At 41.8% G+C, this 25,764-nt stretch overlaps 1 protein-coding gene across 1 annotated transcript in view; it reads left to right on the top strand.

Annotated features, from left to right (window-relative positions):
- RASGEF1C (RasGEF domain family member 1C) overlaps positions 1-25,305 on the top strand; it is a 77,758-nt gene extending 52,453 nt beyond the window's left edge. The window contains exons 6-13 of the mRNA XM_036752441.1: positions 2,294-2,389; positions 2,803-2,905; positions 3,007-3,086; positions 3,226-3,321; positions 13,468-13,563; positions 17,516-17,639; positions 24,225-24,297; positions 24,744-25,305. Of these exons, the coding sequence (XP_036608336.1) occupies positions 2,294-2,389; positions 2,803-2,905; positions 3,007-3,086; positions 3,226-3,321; positions 13,468-13,563; positions 17,516-17,639; positions 24,225-24,297; positions 24,744-24,768 (693 nt within the window). The 3' untranslated portion in view covers positions 24,769-25,305. The remainder of the gene's footprint in view (positions 1-2,293; positions 2,390-2,802; positions 2,906-3,006; positions 3,087-3,225; positions 3,322-13,467; positions 13,564-17,515; positions 17,640-24,224; positions 24,298-24,743) is intronic.
- Positions 25,306-25,764: the final 459 nt, after the last annotated feature.

The following is a 25,764-nucleotide window of genomic DNA, read 5'->3' as shown; positions in this document are numbered from 1 at the left end:
TAGTGTGACAAATATCAATAGATATTAACTGAAATAAACAAAAGCTCTTTGAAGTTCTCAATAATTTTTAAGAGCATAAAGGCATCCTGATTTTGAAAACTTTGAGAACCACTGACTGGCAGAGAGATACAGAGGGACCTCTCTGATGTAATTAGCACAATGGGACTTATTACCTATTTGTGTTCTTTTCTTATCTCCCCTCTATAATTATAAATCCTTTAAGGGTAAACCCTCTGTCTTTATCATTGGTATATCCTTCTTATCCAGTAGCACAAAGCCTAGCACACAGTAAATGTTTGTTCCGTGAATCAGTCATCAAATAAGGCAGAGACTTGAACAAAGAGCATTTTAGATGAAAAGTAACCTGACCAGAGCATGCTGACATTACTGAAAAAAGAAAGACTGGACACAGGGAGAGCAGCTACTTTCAACAACTCAAGTAACAAGTGTAGACAAGACTAGCAGGACATTTGGAATCGCCAAAAAGGAATCAGTACTATAGATGCAACAAAGAAAAAGCCAGTAGGATTTGGTTGAGTGAATATGGGAGAGGTGGCAGGTGAGACAAGGCTGTGGTCAGAGAATGAAATGATCAGAGTCAAAACTCAAGTCCTCAGAGGTCTTGGGATGAAGGAAGTGGTCTCATGTGTGAACACCCAATCAATGAACAAGTATTATTAAGTTCCTACCAAGGCACTGTGCCTAAGTGATGAGGATACAAATGCTAAGAATGAAGAAAACACAGGGAAACCTTCATTAAGCTTACATTCTAATAGGGGAGACAATAGGTGCATATAAGCATATACCAAATAAATATAAGTATGTGTGTGCAAAGTCTGAGGAGACACTAGCATTTGGAAAAAATTTACATAGAAGACTTTGTTTGAGCTGGACCTTAAAGCAAGAGGGGGTCCCAATGAGGCAGAGGTAAAGAAAGAGTGAATGATGGACATGTGGGATGGCTATGAAATGGCACAGAAATGGGTAATTGATTCTTGTATGTGAGGAACCAAGAAAAAGTCCATTTAGAAGGATTCCAAAGTACAGGAGGGGGAGCAGTATCCTTTGAGGCTGAAAGGTTATTGGGAGCTAGGTTGAGTAGGGCTTTAAAAGTTAAACAAAGAGGTTTATATTTTGTCCTAGAGGCAATAGGGAGCCACCAGAGTTGATTGAGCAGGGGAACTACATGGTCAAATCTGTGTTTGTGGAAAATTAATTTTGGCAGCAGTGTAAAGGATAGACTGAATGCTGAGAGACCTGAGGGAGGGAGGCCGATTAGGAGTGGGGTTTGATAATCTAAGGGAGAGGGACTGAAGTGGGTGGTAGTTATGTGGGTGAATAGAAAGGCTTGGATGCAAGAGATGTTGTGAAGGTAAAACTGAGTCAGTGCGATTGGGAGATGAGGTCTCCATGGAGCAAGGATGTGTCAGTCTCTAAGGGAAACCAAGTTTCTGCTGAGTCAAAGACAAGGAAGAATAAGGTGAAATAATAAAATCAGAGTTAGAAGGAAGCTTAGTAGCAATTGAGTCCAACCCATTCCTGAACAAGCATCCCAACAAGTGGTCATCCAAACTACCCTCTACCAAGACAGCTCATTCTATTTTGAGGTCGTTTGTAAAGTTGGGAAGGTGTTTTGTTGTTTCATTTTGTTTTTCCCTTTACATTCAGACTAATTGGCCTCTCTGCATGTTCCATCTTCTTATTGGACCCTCTAGGGCTAAGCACAACAATTCTTACTTAAAGACTCAAATAGGTTTAGGGTAAAGGCAAAAGTCCCAGTGGTGGAATGAAGTCCCATATTTACATTGAAAAGAAGGAGCTGGGGGAGAGGAGGAGAGAAAATGGAGCTGATGTGAGAGGAAGATGAAGGAAGAGTGAGGTTAAGATTGAGCTGAGATTCATGCAATCAAGCCTCCATGTTGGCTTAGGTTTAATAGGATTGAGCATAGAGTCAACGGTACTTCTGTTGTGCTGTAATTAAACATAAACTTCCTGAGGTCAAGGGCTGTTTTGGTTTTTTGTCTTTGTATCTCCAAACAATGGAACAATGGAAAACCGGTGCTTAATAAATGTTTATTGAATGAATGAATGCATGTTGCAGTCAATCAGCTTCTTCTCTATTCCTCCATCACCTCCTCTCCCACCCCCAACCCATTTCACCTACTCTAAATTTTTCCCTGAAGTCGTCCCCCTGATCACACCCTTAGCATGTAGCCATCATCATCGCTTCCCCTGTCTCTGTGTTTTAAGCAATGCCTGGCATGTCAAAATAATATGCACATCTTCTTTCTAGTCTTGTTTCAGTGACCAGAACAAAACAAATAACCTTGAAGCCTATGTGAAATGGTTCAACCGTCTGTGTTACCTTGTGGCGACTGAAATCTGCATGGTGAGCAAAACAGCTCCCCCACTGGAGGAAACCCACCCCTGCCCAACCCTGTCCCGTTCATCCCCTCAGGGTCCAGGAATAAGCAAAGCCAGGAATGAGTCTTTGCATCAATAAGCAAAGAGCCCCCACAAGCCTAATTTGACCACAGCAGAAGGCGTCCAGATTCTGCCAGCCTTGCCTGACAATGCAATGAACCATTATCTCTGTTAAGATCCGTAGCAATCCCAAATCCTTCAAAAAGACTTTAGAGCTCCATCTCCTTACTTTACTAATAAGAAACTAGGTCCAGAAAGGCTGAATGACTTGCCCAAGGCAATGCAGGTAGTAAGCAGAAGATGCCACTTTCCAATTGGCCTTAGGGCTCTAGCCTTACATCCCTGATAGTGGGTGCTCCTGTCTTTGCTTCTCCTTAGCCGGCCAAAAAGAAGCAGAGAGCGCAGGTGATCGAGTTCTTCATTGATGTGGCTCGGGAGTGCTTCAACATTGGGAATTTCAATTCACTGATGGCAATCATCTGTGAGTAGTTGCCTCTAAATGTGACGTTTAGCTGGGGGTGAGGAAGAGGAGGCAGGCAACTGAGCAAGCCCCTTTTCCTCTCCCTCATGTCTCTCTCCCAGCCGGCATGAACATGAGCCCTGTCTCCAGGCTAAAGAAGACCTGGGCAAAAGTGAAGACAGCCAAGTTTTTCATCCTCGAGGTAAAGAAAAAGGAGGCCCTGCTCCTCGACTGTTGTCTCTGAATATGCTTTAAGGAATGCCTTTTTGAGCTAAAAGAAAACCCAGCCACCCAGGCATGTTTGCTGGAGTAAATGGCATGTTTTCCGGTTTCGTTTCCAGCACCAGATGGACCCCACGGGCAATTTCTATAACTACCGGACCGCACTGAGAGGGGCAGCCCATCGATCTCTCACTGCCCACAGCAACAGGGAGAAAGTAAGTGTGAGGGAGGACAGAACTGCTCCAAGCCACCCAATCCATGAGCCCTGAAGCAAATAAAGATCCGTAGCAAGTGCTTGGGGGTTGGATTTCCATGGAGTGGTTGAGTGGGGCAGCCCTGGGTTTGGAATCAAGAGACCTGCATTTGATTCTTGTCTCTGACACTTACTAGCTATGTGACTGGGGAAATCCACAGAATCATAGAACTTAAATTTGAAAGGGATCTTAGAGACCATGTAGTCCTATCTCCCCACCTTACAAATGAGGAAACTGAGGCCCAGAGAAGAGAAAGTTACTTGCCAACAGTCAGTCTATAGTACATGACAGAGCCTTTAGTCAAAACTAGATCTCCCAATGTCAAATCCAGCTCCCTTTCTACAAGAGCATCCTCACTTCACTTTTCTCAGCCTTAATTTCCCAATCTGAAAAATCAGGAAACTCAGGCTTATGGGACCTACCTCATAGGACTGTTCTGAAGAAACTGCTCTGCACACATTAACGGAAACGTGGTGCAGTGGATAAGAGTCCTGGACTTGAGTCAGGAAGACATAGGCTTGAATCCTGCCCCAGACATTTACTAGCAGTGTGACTCTGAGAAAGTCACAACCTCTGAGCCTCACTGAGGGGGGTAGGACTCCATCTCTAAGGTTCAGGTTTAAATCTGTGATCCTTCTTCATGAGCTCTGACCAACTGAGATAGAGCCGCCAGGTTTGACAACTCCAGCTTAGCCCCTCCAGAGGAGCTGCGGATCTGAGAGCAAGGCTGAGAACCCTTGGCTGACACTACCTGCAGATGATTTATTCAGTTTGTCCTCTCACCTTCCCCCAGTGGTCTCACTGAGGTAGGAAGATGTGGAGAGGAATTGGGGCCTAGTATGATTTTCCCTCCAGTTTTAACTGGTCCCACTGATCTGTATGTATTATGTATTACCCTTTGAGTAACACTGTGCTTCTGGGGATGTTTGTCACTTTCCCATTTGATACGTATCATGGTAGAGGAAAAATCTGCAGAACCATATGGTCTCATTTCTCCCCCTTGAAAAGATAACAAGACAAAGCCCCTGTGGAAATTCTGAACCTCTACTTTAGGCGACCTCATACCCAGTGAGTTGGAAGTCTCCTCGCTCAGCAAATTTGTTTACAATCTTGTTTAGAACCAGCTGGTGTCTTTAACTGTCAGGAATGATCTGGGGCCAGAATTTCAATTTTTCCTCTTGAGTGATTCACGAATGGCCCATCTCGACACAATGGGCTTCACTTGTTTACCCTGTGACCTACTTTGGTCTGAAAACATGTGTCCCCTCCTCCCTCCAGACACCTGGAGCAGTCATGGCTGATTGTGAGAGTCTGAGAGCAGAGGATGCGAGGGTTGGAGGTTCTGGAGGTTCTTTTCTCTCTAGAAGTTCTTTTCCATCCCTCTGCTGTCATCAGAATCACTTGAAGCCATGTCAGTGAAGGATTCCTTGGAAGGACTGGGACAGTTTAGCCTGGAGAAGAGAAGACTTAGGGGAAGGGGAGATATCCTAGCTTTATTCAAGTATTTGAAGGGCTCTCCAGGGGAAGAAGGGTGAGACTTGTCCTGTTTGACCATAGAGGGCCACATGAGGAAGAGTGGGAGAAAGTTTGGCCCAAGGAAAAATTTGGCCCAATGTTGAGAAAAACTTGCTGACAATTAGAGCTGCTGCAAAATATCATGGGATATCCCAGGAAATAGTGAGTTCCCCTTCATAGACTATAGATTTAAGAATGAAGGGGACCTTATCTAGCCTTCTTATTTTACAGATGGGGAAACTGAGGCCCACTAGCTTGCCCCGGGTTAAAGAAGCTAGCCCTTGCTCCCATTGTCCTGACTCTGAGCCCAGGGTGTTTTCCAGTATGCTGTGACATTACTCCTAAGTCATCCTGGCCCGGGAGAACAGAGTCGTATATTTTTTTACCTACTTTCTGAGTTGGAGGCAGCTGTATAGCATGGTGGATAGAGCGCTGGGGTCAGGAAAACTTGAGTTCAAATCCCAGCCTCTGACATTTAGGTTGGTGACCTTTAATGAGTTACTTACCCTCTGTCTGGCTTGGCTTCCTCAATTATAAAATAGGGATCACAGGGGCACCTACCCCTTAGGGTTGTTGTGAGGTTCAAATGAGATAATAATTGTAAAGTGCTTGGCATAATGCCCGGCACATAACAAATGTTATCGTTCCCTTCTCCTAATGTCCCTTGTTCAGTCACATCCAACTGTGACCCCTTTGGGGGTTTTCTTGGCAGAGATATTGGAGTCGCTCGCCATTTCCTTCTCCAGCTCATTTTACAGGTGAGGAAACTGAGGCAAACAGGGTTAAGCAACTTGCTGAGAGTCTCACAGCTAGTGAGTGTCTGAGACTGGATTTGAACTCGGGAAGAGGAATATTCCTGACTCCAGGCCTAGCACTCTATCCACTGTAACATCTAGCCACCCCCTGATTTCAATACCACTGGGCAAAATAAAATCCCTGACAAAGGAGCAGGTGTTCCCACCTCAGGTACCTATATCCCTATGCACAGTCACTCCCTTTCTCCTTCTGATTTGTTTTTAACTCATTTTAGCTGGTGCTTACAGGGCACGTGAGGTCTACAAAGAATGTTACACACACACACACACACACACACACACACACACACACACATAATCTCACTGGAGTCTCACAATAATTCTGCGAGGTAGTTGCTATTGTTATCCCTGATAGTTTACAGATGAGGAAACTGAGTCTGAGAGGGATTGTGGGACTCACCCAGAGAGCTGGTGTCTGAGGCAGGCCTTCCTCACTCCTAGTCCATGCTGGTACCCAGGTACACGGGGATGAGGACGGGTAAAAACTCTTCGAATCCTGGTGAGGAGGAGATGAAGGAGTCAGTTAAGAATGAATGAATCATTCCATCAGCAGACACTTATTCAGGGTCTCTTTGTGCCAAGCACTGTGCTAGACCCTTGGTATAATCATAGTGATAAGAACAATGAACAATGGTGACTGGCATTTATGTAGCACTTTAAGGTTTGCTCTACAAATACTATCTCATTTTATCTTCATAACAACCCTGGGAGATGGGTGCTCTTGTTCCTCCCATTTTATCGATGAGGAAACTGAGGCAGACAAAGATTAAGTTAATTACTAACTAATAAATGTCTGAGGTCAGATTTGAACTCACGTCTTTCTGACTACAAGCCTAGTGCTCTAAACAATGCATCACCTTCCTACCTACAAAACACGGACAAAAATGAAATAGCTCCTGCCCTCAAGGGTCTTACATTCTCTTAGAGGCATAAACATGCGCATATATGGGTTTCTACAAGAACTCTACAAAAGAAATACAAGATAACTGGGGGGAGGAGGTCTAGAAAAGCTTAATGTATAAGGTGGTGCTCGAGCTGAGTGTTGAAAGAGATTCTGAGAGGTAGAAATGAGAAATGAGGGCATCTAGGCATGGAATGTCCAGCCCTTACGAAGGAATGGAGATAAAAAATACAGCATCCTGTGTAAAGAACAGCAAGAAAACTAATTTGGTGGACCATACAGTGTGGGATGGGTAATAATGAATATTAAGACTGGAAAAAGCAGGTCACGGCCAGATTAGAAAGGACTTTAAGTACTAAACAGAGGAATTCGTACTTGACCCCAGAGGGAAAAAGGAATAAATGGAATTTATTGAATAGAAGAATGATGTAGTCACGTTGTCTGTTGTTGAGTCATTTCAGTCATATCTGACTCTACATGACCTCATTTGGGGTTTTCTTGGCAAAGATACTGGTGTGGTTCGCCATTTCTTTCTCTAGCTCATTTTACAGATGAGGAAACTGAGGCAAGCAGGGTTAAGCGACTTGCTCAGGGTCACACAGCTAGTGAGTGCTGAGGCCAGATCTGAACTTGGGAAGATGAGTTTTCCTGATTCCAAGCCTGGCACTGTACCACCTGGCTGCGCTGATGTGGTCTCACCTAAGCCTTCAAAAGATCGCTTTGGGAATGGCATGGCGAGAACACAATGGGGCGGTAGAACCTACTAATAAAAGAAGAGGTTACTGAGCCCTGGTGGTATCTTGCTCTCAGGGTGTTGGTTGTACAACCAGACTCAAAGAGGAATCATTGGGAGGGTGCTGTAGTGGTAATCGTCCTGGATTTGGAGTCAGAGGACTGGGATTCAAATCTGCTCTCCCGCTTACTGTCTGTGTAGTCTTGATCAACTCATTTAACCTTATGGGCCTCAGTTTCCTCATCTGTAAAATGCGGGGGTTGGCTAGATGCCTCATCTAAGAGGTCAGTGTCAGCTTAGAAGGAGCTCTCTAAAGGAGCGGATCAGGTTTCAGTCCCGTGATTTTGAGCTTTTTTTCAAATCAACAACTTGGATGAAGACAGAATAATACCACACTTTTCCTCACTTTTCCAAACCTGTGAAGTTGGTAGTGAGGAAAGCAGCTAGGTGGCACAGCAGATAGAGCCCTGAGCCTGGAATCAGGAAGAGGCAAGTTCAAATCTGGCCTCAGGCATTCACTCGCTGTGTGACCCTAGGCAAGTCACTTAACCTCTGCCTGCCTCAGTTTCCACAACTGTAAAATGGGGATAATGATAGCACCTATCTCCCAGGGCTGTTGTGAGGATCAAAAAAAGATGATATTTGTAAAGCATTTAGCGTGTCTGGCATATTATGGGCTTATTCCTTTCCCTTCCCCTAGTATAATTATCATTACCCCCACCTTACAGATGAGGAAACTGAAAGTCAGAGAGGTTAAGTGACTTACCTGCCATAGCAAGTGGAAGAAGTAGAATTTGAACCCTGGGTTCAAATCCAGCACTTCCTCCACCATACCACACTGCTTGTCCATTTTCGGACAACCCTGAGCTGGAAGAATAGCTATCGTTCAATGTCAGGATCCAAAAAGACCTCAATAGGCTAAAACAATGGATCCAGAAGAAGGCAGCCGAGATGGTGAGAGAACTGGTGACTGCGTCATGGGCGGATCAGTGGAAGGAACTGGTGATGCCCAGCCTAGAGAAGAGAAGACACGGCAGGGACATGGTCATCGATAATTGTATTTAAATATTTGAGAAGTTGTCATGCAGAAGAGCAACTCAGCAGACTCTTCTTGGCTCCAGAGAGCAGAACTAGGAGCAAGGCACGCACATTGAAGAGAAGAGTTCCGCTTGATGTAAGGGCATAGTGTTGTTGCAGAGGGGACCCTTAGTCAGGGATGAGTTGAATTAGAGGGCTTCTGGGATCCCTGTGATTCTGCCCAAGGCAGGAGCTGCTGTCTGAGTCATTAAAAGAATAAAAGAGGCCTGGTAATATAGAAGATGCTCATGCTAGAGGGACAGAGTGGAGAGCTAAACTGACTGTGTGGACTTTTCTTTTTTGCCCCAATGTATATAAATGTAGATGAAGATGGGAATAGTCATTGTTGGAGAGGTTGTAGGAAGATAAACATGCTGGTACTTTGTTGGTGGAGCTGTGAATCAATATAACCATTCTAAAAGCAATTTAAAATTATGCATATGAAATAACTAAAATGTCCATGCCCTTTGATCCAGAGATTTTACTGTCCCAAGGAGGTCATTGATAAGAAGAAAGAAAGAAGAAAATATTTATAGCAGAAATTTTTGTGATAGAAAAGAACTGCAAACAAAGTGGAAACTCATCAATTGGGAAATGGTTAAGTAAATTATAGTACAGGAATATAATGAAATATTACTATGCTGTTGTTGTTCTGTTGTTTTCAGATGTGACTGACTCTTTGTGACCCAATTTTGGGTTTTCTTGGCAAAGATACAGGAGTAGTTTGCCATTTCCTTCTCCAGCTCATTTTACAGATAAGGAAACTGAGGCAAACAGGGTAAAGTGCCTAGGGTCACACAGTTAGTAAGTGTCTGAGGCCAGATTTGAACTTAGAATTTGAGTCTTCCTGACTCCAGGCCCAGCACTCTATCCACTTAGCCACTTAGATGCCAATTACTGTGCTATAAACACAAACACACACACACACACACACAAATATGATGACTGAAGAGAAGTTTGGAAAGACTTACATGAACTGATTCAAAGTGAAGTGACCAGAACCAAGAACATAATATACAAGATGACTACAACAATGTAAGCAATATACTACAACAAAGAACAACCATCACAAACAATCAAAACTACATGTTGTGAAGTTATAAAGATCACGCTTAACCCCAAAGAAATTTGGTTTTGGTTTGTTGTTTTGGGGGAGGGAGGAATTGCCCATCCTTCATAATTCACTTAAGATATCACCAGAGCTTTGAATTAGAATTTCAAGAACGTGCTGATTCTAACCAGCTCAGCTCCACCAAACAAATGTATACATCTCAGAATGATAATTTTTACAGCTATTGAGAGCCCTGAACAAATGCGGTTCTAAATTACTCAGCCCGTTGAGTTTGGAATTTGAATGATTTTTTTTAAGAGCTTTGCACAAAAGATTGAGATAAAGCCCAGGGTAGCTTTTCAGAGCAGAACCTGTGAGATGAATAACTTAAGGCTCTAATTGATTGGTTAATTTGACATGCAGATGGGCCATGCTTTTAAAGGAGCACATGAGCAGACTAGCAAGGGCCTTGGCATGCATCGAATTTTAAAACAGGGCTTCGAAGGAGGCAGGCAGGAGAAGAGTAAGTCTTGGGTGGAGGCTGCTACAGACACCACATTTCTCTCCAGGTTCAAGGGCAGGGGACCAGACACTGTTTCCTAGTGTGGGAGTTTGATTTGAACCATGTAAGTGTCAAATGATCCTCTTACCATGGAAGAGTACTGAGTAGCTGTGGATTCTTCCAAACTGACTATTCATTAAGCCTGCCCGCAGTCGGAGTACAGGTCATTAGAGGCACAGGGCCCCAACAGACCATCTAGTTCAAATTCCTTGTTTGTACACATGGGGAAACTGAGGATTGGAGAGGGAGCATTGGATCATAGATATAGGGCTGAGAGGGAGCTTACAGGCCATGTGGCCTAACCCTCTCATTTTACACGTGAAAAGACTGAGGCCCAGAGAGGTTACGTGACTTCCCTGAGATCACACAGGGTGGCAGAGCTGGAGTTCAAGACCAGGTCTTCTGCCTCTTTCGTTGTTGTTGTTCAGTCATTTCAACTGTGTCCAACTCTTCGTGACCCCATTTGTTTTGGGGTTTTTTTGTAAATATTATAAAATATGATATAAATAATTTATGATCATCATCAATTTACACATGAGAAAACTGAGGCCCAGGGAAAGTAGGTGACTTGCCCAAAGTTTCACAGGTAGTGAAGTATCAGAGGCAATATTTGAACTTCTGTCATCTGATTCTGGAGCAACTAGGTGGCGCAGTGGATAGAGTGGGGGACCTGAAGTCAGAAAGACTTATTTTCCTGAGTTCAAATCCAGCCTTAGACGGTTACTAGCTGTGTGACCCTGGGCAAGTCACTTAACCCTGTTTGCCTCAGTTTCCTCAACTGTAAAATGAGCTGGAGAAGGAAATGGCAAACCACTCCAGTACCTTTGCCAAGAAAACCCCAAATGCGGTCATGAAGAGTAGGACACAACTGAAATGATTAAACTACAACGTCTGACTCCAAAGCTCGTGCACACTTAGTTTGAGTTCCACAAATCTTGATTGCCAAGTTGTGACGGCTATCTCCCACCCTTTTACCCTGGCCCCCAAAATTTCCAGTGCAGTCTTACTGGAGTCCACGGAGGTGTACTTTGTTCTCCCTGCTGATACACACAATGAGCTGTTATTATTATGGTAGGCTAGAAGGAGGATGCTCATAGCACCACTCGTGGACAGCAGTGCAGACCTGTCCGGGCCTTCTCTATCTCACATGCTTTGGCTGGTAGAATTTGACGGGTGTTGCAGAGACCCGCAGGACAGATCTAGGACCAGACATGAGTAGGTACTCAGTCTGACGAGGTTAGGGAGACTTTGTTTGGAGCGTTGGGTTCTTATAGTGACAAGTGTACTGGATTAGAGGCCTGAGGACCTGTGTTCAAATCCTAGTACTGCAGCTTACTCTTTGTGGGGTCCATCTTAGCCGAGTCACTTAACAAGTCCTCAAGAGTCCTGGAAATAATGGCTTTAAATAATCAAAGATGAGACATTGCCATCTGTTTTGCCTCCGTACTCTAAGGACCATAGGATTTTTTCCATCTGACTCACAGCTGAAACTTTCTGTCTTACTCATTAGAATGTGGGCTCCCTGAGAGGGGTATCTGCCTTATTTTTCTGTGTATGCCCCAGGACGTAGCATAATACTTTGCACGTAGTAAGATGCTTTATTCATTCATTGGGCAGCTAGATAGCACAGTGGATAGAGTGTCAGGTCAACTCATCTTTCTGAATTCAAATCCAACCTCAGACATGTACTAGCTGTGTGACCCTGGGCAAGTCACAACCCTATTTGCCTCAGTTTCTCCTCTGTAAAATGAGCTGGAGAAGAAGACGGCAAACCACTCCAGTATTTCTGTCAAGAAAACCCCAAATGGAATCACGAAGAGCCGAACAGGACTGAAACAATTTAACAATAAATTCATTCATTCAACTTCTGCAGGCCATAATTTCCTCATCGGTAAAAATGAAAGAGTTGAATTAGATGATCTCTACAGACCCTTCGAATCTGAAACCTTAAGGTCCCTGGATGCCCAGGAGGACATCCCTTAAGCAAATCCCTATTCAGAGCATGTGGGCTGAAGATAAATGAACTCACAAATACTGCATTATGAGCTCTATAACCTTTTTTGCTTATGATACATTTCTTCAACCTATTCCCTAGAGCCAGTGGAAAGGTGTAGGAAGCTCCCAGAAGCCTCGTCATTGTTGGGAATCACTTTCATCCATTAAAACTCAGAAAACCTGTTTCCAAGTACTAGCTTTGCCACTGACTAACCTTATATGAAACTGAACATAACACTTTCCCCTTTCTAAGATTCAGTTTCTTCAACTGTCAAATACAAATGATAGTCCCTTGCCTACTTCCTGGGCAGAACTATAACTAGGGTGGGGTAGCTGGGCCTTTGCTCGAGGGTGGCAAAATTAAAAGAGCACTGATACCACTTCTCATCCAGAGGCATAGAAGCAGCTAAGCTTAGCTTAGAAATAATTAGTTAAGAGTAGGAAACTCCCAGATGGAATCCAGAACATGCCCACCTGCTACCATGCTCCAAGTGAACTCTTTTCTGTAGTGGAGTGGCCCTGCTAGATCTCTGGGTCTCTGTTTCCCTCATTCCAAATGAATTTTCATAAAAAGTAGATTTAAATATTTATAGCAGCTCTTTGTGGTGGCAAAGAATTGGAAATTGAGGGGATAACCATCAGTTGGAGAATGGCTAAACAAGTTGTGGTAAGTGATTGTGATGGAATATTGTTGTGCTATAAGAAATAATGAGTGGCATAGTGTCAGAAAAACTGGGAAGATTTATGTAAAATGGTACAAAGTGAAGTGAGCAGAACCAGGAGGATATTGTACATATTAACAACAATATTATAATGATATTCAACTGTGAAAGACTTAGCAACTCTGATCAGCACAATGTTCCATGACAATTCCAAAAGACCCATCATGAAAAATACTATCTACCTCCAGAGAGAGGCTGAAGTACAGATTGAAGCATAGTTTTTTTCCTCTTTGTTTATTTTTCTTTCTTTTTCCCCTACTACATGGCTTATGTGAAAATACGTTTTGCACGACTTCGTATATGGGTGTCACACTTCTTGCCTTCTCAATAGATGGGGAAGGGAAGGGAAGAGAGGATTTGGAACTAAAAATTTTCATTTTTTTAAAAAGGCAGATTGGAGGCTATTTTTTTATGCTGCTTCCCCCAGTTGACTTTTCTGATGTTTGTCTAGGCTGTAAAAAGTTTATAGCAGTTCTGATGTTCTAAGGTCATTATGAGGAGCTACTGAGATGGTGGATGTAAGGTGATGTATAAACTCTGAAGCATTGTACGCAAGGCGTGTTGTCATTGCTGCAACATTTGGCTGTAATTTATATGAGCAAATTAATTTTGACAGCTGCTTGTTTTACTTCTGTTGCATGAGGCAGAAAAGTTTCAGTAACTTTTTTTCTCTTAGCTGACTCCTTCTGATGGAAAATCCTGGGTAAAACTAAGTCCTCTCTCCTTTCCTTTGTAGATAGTCATTCCTTTCTTCAGCCTGCTAATCAAAGACATATACTTTTTGAATGAAGGATGTGCCAACCGCCTTCCAAATGGACATGTCAACTTTGAAGTAAGATTGAAAACCTCTCCTGTACCTCTCTGTCTCTGGCACTCTGCCCAGTGCTAAACATCTCAGCTTCCACCACCCCAACAAAGCAATCAAGCCATGAGCATTTGTTAAAGTGCCTACTATATACCAGACACTGTGGGCTACAAATACAAAGAATGAAAGAGTCCTGTGCCCTAAAGAAGCTTCTATTCTATGCAGGGAGACAACAAGTACCTTTATAAGAATATACTGAATAGGAAGATAATCAATACAAATAAATGCAAGATCATTCAAATCTTATGACACAACAGACTCAGAAATGAAATTCCTTTTTTTTCCAGGATGACACAGCTAGTGAGAAGATACAGCTAAGTAAGGGGGAAGCCATTCTGCATTAGAAGATAAACTCTGATGATCACATACAGTTCATCAAGAGTTTGATTTTTATTTTGAACTTAAATACCCTCCCAAAAAAGAGCATTTCTATATGCACAATAGAACACAAAAAGGGGATTATATATAGAGCTGATGGTTGCCTTATATGCAGCTTCATTTTTTTTAACCATGCAAGAAATTCCACAAAATACTTTCAAAGCCATCCTGTTTGGGCTTTCTTCAGTCTTCTTTTTGTTTTCTTCTATGCATTTAAAAAATGTGCTATGCCCTCCTCCTTCTTTGGCATTACTATTGGTAACTTATCCTCTCCCAACAAACCTCCCCTCCCCAACTTAAAAAAAAAGAACCCTTATAACAAAAAAGCATAGTTGAGCAAAATGATTCCATACAGCGTCCATGTCTAACAATGTGTTTGTTCCTGTGCCTTGAGTCTATCAGCTTTCTGTTACCAGGTGGATAACATAGTTCACCATAGGTCCAGTGGAGACATGCTCGGTCATTGCATTGATCAAAGTTCTTAAGTTTTTCAGTTATTTTTCTTTGCAATTCAGTTTAGCATGACCTGGAGTCAAAAAGACCTGAGTTCAAATTCAACCTTAGACACTTACTAGCTGTGTAACCCTAAGCTAGTTGCTTCATCTCTTTTTGCCTTAGTTTCCCCATCTGTAAAATGAGGATAATAATAACACCCACCTTGCAGTGTTGTTGTGAGGATCGAATGAGATAATAACATAATAATTATAAAACACTTAGCACCGTGCATAGCACATAGTTAGTACTATATAAATATTAGCTATCATAAATTGTTCTCCCAGTTCTACGTACTTCACTCCACATTAGTTCATACTACCCAGGATTCTCTGAAAAAAAATTTGTTATTTCTTACAACATAATAATATTCTGTCCTATTCATATACAATTTGTTCAGCCATTCTCTAATTGATAGGCAACTCCTTGGATTCCAGGTCTTTGGATTTTTTTCCTTTTTTTTGATCTCCCCTCCTGCCCCATTTCAGGATCAGAAAATTGTTTTTCCTGTGACTATTTCTTCCCTGCTGTTATATCTTCCCTCTTAACATCACCCACACTCTTTCTTGCTTCCCTATTGACTTTGATTTCTACACCAAACTGTGTGTATATGGGTGTATGTATATGTTTGTCCATATGTGTAAATATATTCAACACCTCTTTGTTTAAGACAAGAGTGAGGTTCATTTGTTGCCAAAGGGCCCATCCCTTTTTCAAATACTCTTTTCCTTGTATTTCCCAATTATGAGGAATAGTAAGTTCTATCCCCTTCTTCCTCCTTTCTCTACCACTATATTCCTTCTTTTTATGTTCTCTCCTCTTTCTCCTCTTCAAACCCTTGCAACATAACCAGTCCACCCCCAGACCCTCTGTTTTTCTTGTTTAATTCCCTCAGTATCCTTTTAAGGATTTGAAAGGATGCTTGTTTCTTTTCCCCCGTTAGAATGTTAGCACCACATCATACAATCCCTTTCAATTGCTCAAATAAATTTACTTTTCTAGATTTCTCTTGATTCGTTTGAGTTCCAAAATTCCTTTGATCTTTTACTCAAAAATGCTTGAAAATACTCCATCCCACTAAGGATCATTTTTTTTCCTCCATAAGATTATACTCAGCAGGGTAAGTTATTCTTGGTTATAAACCTATTTATTTTGCCTTTTGAAGTACTAGATTCCAATATCTCCTCTTTTGTTTTTGCTTTCTTTTTCATTTTACAAGCTATCACATCTTATATGATTTTGACTATGGTTCTTTGGTACTTGAACTTCTTTTTCTGGCTGCCTAACAGTATTTTTTCTTTGACATGAAAGCTCTGGATAAGCTCTATGCCATTGCTGGGACTTTTCATGTTTTCTTTCAGGTGATCAGTGGTTTCTATCTTTGCTTTGGCTCCAGATTGTATTAGATCTGGGAAATTTTTATTTGCAATTCCTTATCCAGGGCTTTTAAAAAAAATCTATTTTCAGGAAATCTGATCATTACTAAATTATCTCTCCTTGACCTGTTTTCTAGATCAGTTGTTTTTGATATCAGATAGCTTACATTTTCTTCTAGGTTTTCTTCAGTCTTTTTATTTTTGTTCTAGTATTTCTTGCTGTCTCATGGAATCATTGATTTGTTTGGTCTATTCTGGTTTTCACAGAATCCACTACTTGGTTTAGGTTTACCACTTTCTCTTCTAAGCTATTTATTCTCCTCCTTATTATTTCCTTAAGACATTTTACTTTATTATATCTTGGATCATTTCTTCTAGGTATTCAAATTGCCCTTGTAAAAATCCATTTTTTCTCTTTTAGTCACTCCTTACAGTTGTTACAGAGTTATTCTCTCCTCTTTGGGGGTATCTCTAGATTTACAATTTTTTATATTGATCAGTGTCTCCTTTAGCTTACTAATTTCTCCATGTTTTGTTCCTGAACTGGAGCTTTATACCAAAGTCAAATTCTGCCCCCCTGCTATACTTTGGATGGAGTGGACAGTCCTGCTTGTTCTCCCCCTGGGTCACTTGTGTTTCTGCCCTCACCTTCTCCTACTCTGGTTAGGCCATATTGGACCTTAGAGATTCAGAGTGCTGGACCTTCAGGGATTCCTCTGGCACCACAGAACAAAGTTCTAGGGTCCTTGGAGCCCTTGGGTATCCAAATCTGACCTACATTCGTACTGGTTACTATCTCATCCCCACTAATCAGTTTTGTTCTATGGAAGAAAGGAAGGGAGAACACCTCAGCTGGAGCTTTCAACCACCCTGGAGCTTTCTCAAGCAAGCCCTCATATATTACTGCCTCTAGACAAAGAGCCCTACAGGTTACATGTGTCTTTGCTCCTTCTCCGCACACCCTGGGAGGCTATGGGATCATTTGTCTGTGCTGGCACTTGCTTTCCTGACATCCTCTTTTCCTTTTGGGCTGCTGGCTGACTTTTTTGCAGTTCTGCAGAAGAAGTCATTTAAAGTAGCTTCTCAATGGATTTCTTGAACATTATGGAATCTGGTATGAATTTTCAGTTTTTGCTAAATAAATTATGGAAGATCTAGAGTTTAGATTAATCAATCAGCAAGTATTTATTAAGCACCTACTATGTGCCAAGTACTATACTAGTCACTAAAGTCACAGATTTAAAAATCTGCCCTTAAGGAGCATATATTCTACCAGGGAAAATAATATATACATGCATACATACATACACACAGGGTAATGTATGCAGGGAGAGAAAAACTACCAGATGGGGGCATCAAGAAAGGCTTCATGTAGGAGTTAGTTCTTAAGGTAAGCTTTGAAGGAAGTTAGGAATTCTAAGAGGCAGAGGCAAGGCAGGAGTATATGCCAGGCAGGAGGGAACAGCTTGTGTGTGCAAGGGCAAAAGATAGGAGATAGAATGTCAGGAAGAAAGCCAAGATGGCCAGACTGTAGAGTCCACAAAGGGGAGTAAAGCATAATAAGCCTAGAAAGGTAAGTTGGAGCCCAATTGTGAAGAACTTTAAATGCCAAACCAAGAAGTTTATATTTACATATTTATATCCTATCAACTTTTTTTTATCATTCCTCCTAGAAATTTCTGGAGCTGGCTAAACAAGTTGGGGAATTTATAACATGGAAACAAGTGGAATGTCCATTTGAACAAGATCCCAACATCACACACTACTTACACACAGCTCCCATCTTCACTGAGGATGGTAAGATGTCCCTTTTCTCCCCTTATACATGGCATATATGACTCTACTTTTGTCTCTGTTTTCTTTTTCTTCTCCTCCTCCTCCTGCCCCCCTTTCTCTTCCTCCTCTTCTTCTTCTTCCCCTCTTTCTCCTTCTCTTTCTCTTCCTCCTCCTCCTCCTTTTCCTCATCTTCTTCTTCCTCCTCCTCTTCCTCCTCCTCATCCTTTTTCTTCTATTATTGTTATTATGCCACTATCCTTGGCCCCTTTCTCTCAACAATTATGTGAGATACGTAGCCTTGTCCTATACAGGGCAGGAAATATTCCTTCTCTAGTCATAGCCCTGACCTCTCTAGTCCCAGCAATCACTCTCATAGTCATGCCTCATAGACTCAGCTGTTCTATGGGATAGGAATCCTAATTGATGCTGTCCCCTCTAGGCCCCTTGGAATAAGTTTTTCCTTTTGAGATGAGTTTTAAAAGACATGCTTTTGGGTCCTCAGTTCAGAATAATATTATGAACTAAATTCTAGCCTTTTCCCAGATCTAGACTGGCAGAGCTAAAAGGGATCTTAAAACATAGAATATGACAACTGGAAGGGACTCTGAAGTAGAATATAGAAAGTCATAACTATAAGATCTTGTTTTATTGATGAGGAAAAAATTGAGGGCTGGTAAATTGAAATGGTTTCTTCCAGGTCACACAGATGGTTGTAGTGGGGCCAGGTCTCCTGACTCCAGCTGTCAAAATCCTGATGGTTTCACTTTAGTATAGTTTCTCCCATCAGAGCAGCACTGATGATTCTCTTTCCTTTTGAAGATTTTTTGGGCCCATCTAAGTTAATCAGGGTAGGCATCTGTGCCTCCCCAGAATTCATGAAAGTCACAATATAGCAAGGAAAATTAGGCTCAGCAGATTGCCTAAAAGCAGTCATTAACATGATTAAAGGGAGAGGGACAGGCCAGGCTAACTGTAGCCAGGCTTAGTGTCCTGAGGGTAGGTAGGTGGAAGACGTGGCTAACTCCTGCTAGCCTTCAAAGGTTACCAGGCTGGGATAGGAACTAACCTCTCTGCCCTTCATTACTTCCACTCCCTTTTCTCCCATTACAAGGACAATTCAAATTAGCTTCAAGGAGAGGGCCACATTTTAAGTCAGTAGGACACTTGACCTGCACCCCCCACCAAGGCTAAAACGCAGGGAGAAGATGAAGGGAAGGGAAAGCCAGAGCTGATCTGATTACAAGCCCACAGAGAAAAAAAAATGGCAGAATGTATTCCATAATGAAAAGGAAGGAATAGTAAGGGATATGGGAGGAAATATGTATTTATAGACTAGAAGGAACCACAGAGCTCACAGCTGTTCCACAGCTCACCAGAATGAGAAATGTACAGGTGTACTTTGGCCTAGGCAAGTTAAGGGTGGTTCTAATGTTTGTTAAAAGAAAATAAAAGTTTTTTAAGATAAATTTTTTTAAAGATTCATTTAAACTCACCAGGGGAGCCAGTTTGCTTTTTTCTTTTAATAAATTTTTATTATTTTTCTTTATTAAGCAGATATGTTGGATTTGGAGTCAGAAGACCTGGGTTCAAATTGCATCTTTGTGTGAGGTCTGTGTGATGTCACACAGGTCAATTAACCTCTCTGAGCCTCTGTTCCTTTTTCTGTAAAAAAGAGGGGGGTGGATTAAATGATCACTGAGTTCCTTCTAGTGCAGAATCTCTGATCTTATGGATTTAATTTTTGCCCTGAAAACAGATTCAAAATATTTATAATTTTAGAATACTGTAACACGCAAGTAGTAATAACTAATTGTGGTTTCTTCTTATTTATCCCTTTTCAGTCTTCTAAATTACTCATTCACATGTATGTAATTACCTAGTTGTGACCAATGCATATGTTGTTTTCTTCACACTTTTCTTTACCATTGTAAAATGGAAATCATCATCCTTAAATATGTCTGTTTTGCAAACTCAAATTTTTACATAGCAAGTTTTCTTAAACTGGAACACACCTACACAAAAAGAATTTAATTTATAATTAAGTTGTGTTCCAAAAGTTCACTTGTAAATTGGTTGACGGATCGGCAGATTTAACAATAAAATTAATGATTTCAATAGTGGTTTGGTTCCTAGACTCTTCTAGCCCTAGTACCCAAAGCATCTCTTTAAACTAAAATAAAATCCCTCTTCCACATAAATGAAAACCCTCATTATAACTGAAAAAAACTTATTCACTTGCAATGAAAAATAATGGAAAGTGACCCAGTTATACATGATCGGCGTTTCTGCTACATAATAACAATCGTTTGAATAGCACACATTTGTATAGTGCTTTAACATTTGCAAAATGCTTTAGAAATTTTATCTCATTTTATCCTTAGAACTGCCTTGGGAGATGTTTCTGTTCAGTCATTTCAGTCGTGTCTGACTCTTTGTGACCCCATTCAGGGTTTTCTTGGCAAAGATACTGGAGTGGTTTGCCATGTCCTTCTGCAGCTCATTTTACAGATGGGGAAACTGAGGCAAATCCTAGGAGGTAGATACTATTGTTATTTCCATTTCCATATGAGGAAACTGAGGCAGACAGGTTAAGTGACTTGCCCAGGGTCACATGGTCAGTAAGTGTCTGAGGCCAAATTTGAACTCGGGTCTTCCTGATGCCATGTAAGGTGCTCTGTCCACTATGATTTCTAACTACTTCCCATCACGTCTATAAGTCTTTTTCAGGATTTGAACTGTGGGTCCAGCGTTCTATCCATTAAGCACCAAGCTGCCACAGGGGTTAAATATGGTAATGGGAGCTAGCCTAGGAATGTAATGTCATGTCTGTGGAGGGAAGTATTATGTGGTAAGAAAGGCAAGAAAGGAACATGAAGATGAAGGGTAGGGACAGAGATGAAGAGACCTAAAAGAACGCAGTAGCAGAAAAGGTATGAGGAAGCTTAGGAGTAAGGGTGAGAAGTCAGCACATGAACAGAGACTGAAGGTGGGGCTGAGTTTCCATTTGCCACCCTCCCTGAATCCCTACCAGCTGGCATCTCTGGACCCCCATGACCCAGACCTATCCTAGATCAAACTCTTGGGACCCATATCCAACATCCATCCTGCCCCCAAAGGGGATAAGGCAGTGACCACAGCAAAAGAAAACAACATTAAAATATTTCAAAACAGTGACTAACCATGAGTTAAGAGGACTGATGGGAAACACACACACTTCCTTTTCTCAGCAGAATGGTGGAGGACTACGGGTGTGGAATGAGGCCTGCATTGGCAGGTGTGGCTAATGAACATTGATATATTTTCATTAGTTATACTTCATTATGTTCTATTGTGGGACTGAGGAGTGGGATGGTCATTGAGAAATGATGCTAAGGGGGAAAAGAGTATCCATAAAACACTCATTAAATCTTAAAATCATGTCTTCCTGTGAGAAAGTTACTACACCGGACTGTAGTTTTTGGCCACACCATTTAACGTTGTTTTCAGGCTTTAATGCAGTGGCTTTTGTGGAGCCCAAAATAAGGAGAGCCAGCTTGCCACAGAAAGGCACACATGCTTAGGAATGGCTCATTACTGTGTCTGTAAAAAAAAGGCAATATTTTTCCCAGTGCATCGTGGACCATTTGAGAATGTGTCACTTTGGCAGCAATAAACCAAATACCAGAAACAGGGGGAAAAAAGGGAGGGGTGAACAAAGCAGTATGAGGAAAAGGCCTCACTCTTTCCTTGTCTTTTCCTCCCAACCCCAAGATGCAACCACAGCAGCTATTTGTGCTCTCAATGACCCTATACGCCCTTGGACAAAGACCTGGGCGTATGCTCAGAGTGGGAAATACTGTTTATAGGTCTTCTAGTCCAGCCCCCTTGCTCCCTATACCAGGAATCTGAGGCCTAGTGAGGGAGAAGAGACTTGGTTGTTGTTTTTGAATAATATTTTCACAATTGCATGTTAAAGCAATTTTAAAATTCACTTTCTTAAATTTTGAGTTCCAAGTTCTCTCCTTCCTTCCCTCCACTCCCTCCTTCCTGATACAGCAAGAAATTTGATATAGGTTACACATGGGCAATCATGCAAAGCCTAGGAAAGGGACTTGTGAAGGACCACAGAGCTAAGTAGTGTCAGACATAGGACATGACTCCAAGGAGTCCCCAAATCCCCAGACTAGTTCTCTTTTCAGAGCACCACACCCTGACATTTAATTTAAGGGTGAATCCCACCTTCACACCCACCCACACCTACCTAGTGTGCATGCACCTACACACACACACACACACACACACACACACACACACACACACAGTGTAGCTATAGATTGCCTGGCACGTGGAGAGAAGGAAACACCTGCCAGAAAGACACATGTCTCACTCTGCAGAGAGCTCTCCCCTACAGCATTAGGGATTGGCTGTTGGTGTATACTGGGTGTACATCACTCAGGTGTCATTAAATTGGGGGGTGGGGTGGAGGTGCTGCTATTTGGCAGATAGCAAGGATACCTAGTCACGCTCCCAAACCAAGCACATGTAGGAGGAAAGCTATATTTAACTTTGGTAATTAGGATCATTAAAGGCTCTGTCACTTACTCATGTAATTGAAGAAGCCAGCTGTGTGCAGATGTGGGTGGTGAGGTGCGGCACAATGCTAGCTTTCATGATTGTCCTGAGTCAAATGCTTCATTGTCAAGTTCATAAAAAAGTACCAGGAATTAGATTCTACCTGCAAAGGAGATCCCCTTCTGGGCCCCTTTTGCTGCAATCCTCCAACTTTCATGGGTCTTTACAGAGGATAGGTGGAAGGGTGAGTGAAAAGTCTCAGGGTGCTTGAGGACCCTTTGGGAACTCGGCAGAGAGAGATGGATCTGAACTCCTGCTACTACTGCTACTTTCATTACCATAGATATATTTATACCTTAGATGGTTAACACTTATTGCCTATACCAAAAACAAAGGAAGTCACCCGAAGTACCATATTTCTTTTGCGTTTGTTCCCTTTAGCCCCAGTTTCAAAAGGATTCAAGATAGGGGCATTGGGTAGCAGTTAATAGATAGGGCCAGGAATAGGAAGGAGGTGACAGAGGTGGCTGGGAATCTAAGCTGAGGGGTTTCTACTGCACGTGAACTTGGTGGAACAGTCAGGTGTCAAAGCCAGGAGTTCACAAGCTGGGGTGGGGCTCAACACAGATGCAAACAGGGTCATAGGCAGGGAGAAAACAGAACCTCTGGGGTGAATAGGACAGGCAAGCCTGGTCAACAAGATGGTTATCAGTGCCAGAAAAACTGGAAACTGAAGTACACTGGGGATGCTCTCCAGCAGGGGTTGGATGAATAGCCTTTGTCTGGGATAGATTTCAGCTCCCTTAAGCAGCTCCTCTATGAGACAGTCCTTCTAAGCCTTAAAGGGCCCTCTGCGCTTATCTGGCGGCATGGCTTCCATCCTTTGGGTTGGTGGAGGTCCAGCTGGGCCCAGAAGGGGGCTGAAGCTTCTTCCTTATCCCAGCATTTTATTTACGCTATTCTTTCCTAATGGCCAAAAGCCCTGGAACTCTAGAGCCCTGATAATGCTGATAATGATATTCACAGAAACTACTTCTTTTCATGTCATCTGTGTAGGGAGGGACATCATCATCCTATATGCTTTCCTGCTTTGTTTGATAGGAGTCTCATCGTAGTTCTGCCTGCAGACACTTCTTACTCAGCAAATCCTTACTTGTGTGGCTGTGGGCAAGACATTCAACCCTGCTTAGCCTAAGCTTCCTCATCTGTAAAATGGGGGATGGGGGGGTAACTTGCACTGCCTGCTGCACAGGGTATTCAGAAGACAGATCCTTTGTAAACTACAAACCACTGTTTAAATTTCAATTGTTGTTCAGTCGTTTTCAGTCATGTCTGACTCTTTGTGACCCTATTTGGGGTTTTCTTGGCCAAATTACTGGAGTGGTTTGCCATTTCCTTCTCCAGCTCATTTTACAGATAAGGAAACTGAGACAAACAGAATTAAGTGACTTGCCCAGGGTCACACAGCTAGTAAGTGTCTGAGGTCAGATTTGAACTCAGGAAGATGAGTGGTCCTAACTCCAAGCTGGTGCTCTATCCACTGTGCCACCTAGCTGCCCTGCTGTTTAAATGCCAACTACTTACCAAACTGCTTTCCTATAAGTTGGTCTACCTCTGTGGGAAAAATGAAATTTTTTCTTAAATGTATTCTTAGAAGCAGTGTTGTAGACTGAACTGAACTGGGATGCCAAGAGACTTGGTTTCTAGCACTGACTCTGCCTCCTTGGTCAAGTCCCTGGGCCTCATGAGGGTCCCTCCTTTGCAAATTAAGGGGATTGTATTAGACAACCTCTGTATCCAGCTCTAAAATTCAGTGATCTCTAGTTAAACAGATAAATCTATTACTTGTCTCCCTTTGACCTTTCTTCCTTTATAATTAGCATTTTGATGTTGTAGACACTTTTTTTTAGTATAAAACCAAATGAGACACCATTGACCAAATAACTAATAACAAATCATATAAACATACAAATGTAATACACAGAGTGGAGTCCCACGTGAAACAAAAAAAAAGCAAGATTTCAGGGATCTAATTATAAATCCCTTTCTGTCTAGGTCTTTATCTGGCTTCTTATGAAAGTGAAAGCCCAGAGAACCAAGTAGAAAAAGAGAGGTGGAAGTCTTTAAGGTAATCATTCTTTTTGTAACACCTTTCACTAATGCTCATGTCTACAAAAATCTAAAACTCAAATTATTTTAGCTTATTTTCAGTACTCTGACTCTAGAGGATATATGTCAGAAATGATTCACAGTGGGTAATGAGAATTATTCAAAAGACTTCTCAACAGAGTCTCTTCTGTGACTGGGCAGATAATAACATTGTTTAGTTACTATATACAAAGCAGAATCATCGTAGTAAAAAACTAAATGCCAAAGAAATTTTTAATTTTTTTAATTCATTTTAAGCTGAGATACAAAATGAGAAAAAAAAAAAAAGAACATTTCCGTGTACACGGCAAAACAGAAAGGATTCAATGTAAAATCATGAATTCAAAAGAATTTTTTTTAAAAAATCCAATGGAGTGACTATAAAGGTTTTGTTTCATCTTTGTCTATAAATGTTTCAAATTACAGATCTACTATTTTAGGAAAGACTTGAAGAACAAGGAATTGACAAAGTAGGAAAAGAAAAAAAAAACAGCTAAAACACTTTGCACTACTGATTCCAAAGATGCCTATCGGGGATTTAGGTGTCAATTTCTTTCTCTTTTTTTGATGAACCACAAAACATGATGAACTGCATTCTCTGCTGAAATTGACAGCATTCTGCACAATTCTCCTTTTCTAAACGCTTCTATACTGGAAACGACAGTGGCTGTCACTCATACCCAGGGGCACCAAGACTGCCTGGGTTGATGGTTCTCTTGTCTCTGAAGACGGAGAGTCATGCCACGGTGCTACCCCAAAGCTTTGTGAAGCTCATGTGATCAAATGGAAACAAAAAAAGCCTTCAGTAGGTGCTTCAAGAAGCAGCCTCTAAGTGTGTTCCCAGGACCATGAAATGTCATTGTGTCTAACTCTGTTCAGTCTTGAATGAAAACTTTGTCCTCCAAAGGGATAACCAGCCTAGTTGGGTAATGAGTGCACTGCAGTTGAACAACACCAACTACCAGGACAAAGGGCCTGGGGAGCCTCGATATCACAAACACAACACCACAGGAACGATCTATTCATGGCTTTCTTCCCTAATCATTGCTTCTCTTTCTGGAACTCATAGAAGAAGGTTGGTTGAGCGTGAAACAATACTGGCTGCATCAATTGTACCTTCAGCTTCTGCTGATGAAGCACATTGCTCTGAGAGATGGGTTTACCTCTAATTAAGGCATGTGGGTCATTCCCTGGTTCTGCTGATGCTAAGAAATCTCTTCCGTGACATATGATGAAATATAACTGCTTGTAACAGGTCAGTGGGCAAAAATTGATTTCACTTAGTAGTTAACTCATAGGTTAAAATTAGTGGAGTTTGGTTCTGATGTGACAGCTATTGTTTAAAAAGTATATATTTGTCCCTTGGATCTGAGAAAACTTGGTATAAATACCCAAAGCATCATCAAGTTAGAAGGAAGAGTCTAGTATCTCAGGGCTCCTAGATAGT

This window comes from Trichosurus vulpecula, chromosome 3 (assembly GCF_011100635.1).
Source record: "Trichosurus vulpecula isolate mTriVul1 chromosome 3, mTriVul1.pri, whole genome shotgun sequence".
NCBI lineage: Eukaryota > Metazoa > Chordata > Mammalia > Diprotodontia > Phalangeridae > Trichosurus > Trichosurus vulpecula.
Note: the sequence above shows the minus strand (reverse complement) of the source record. Positions and strands in the feature narration are given on the sequence as shown.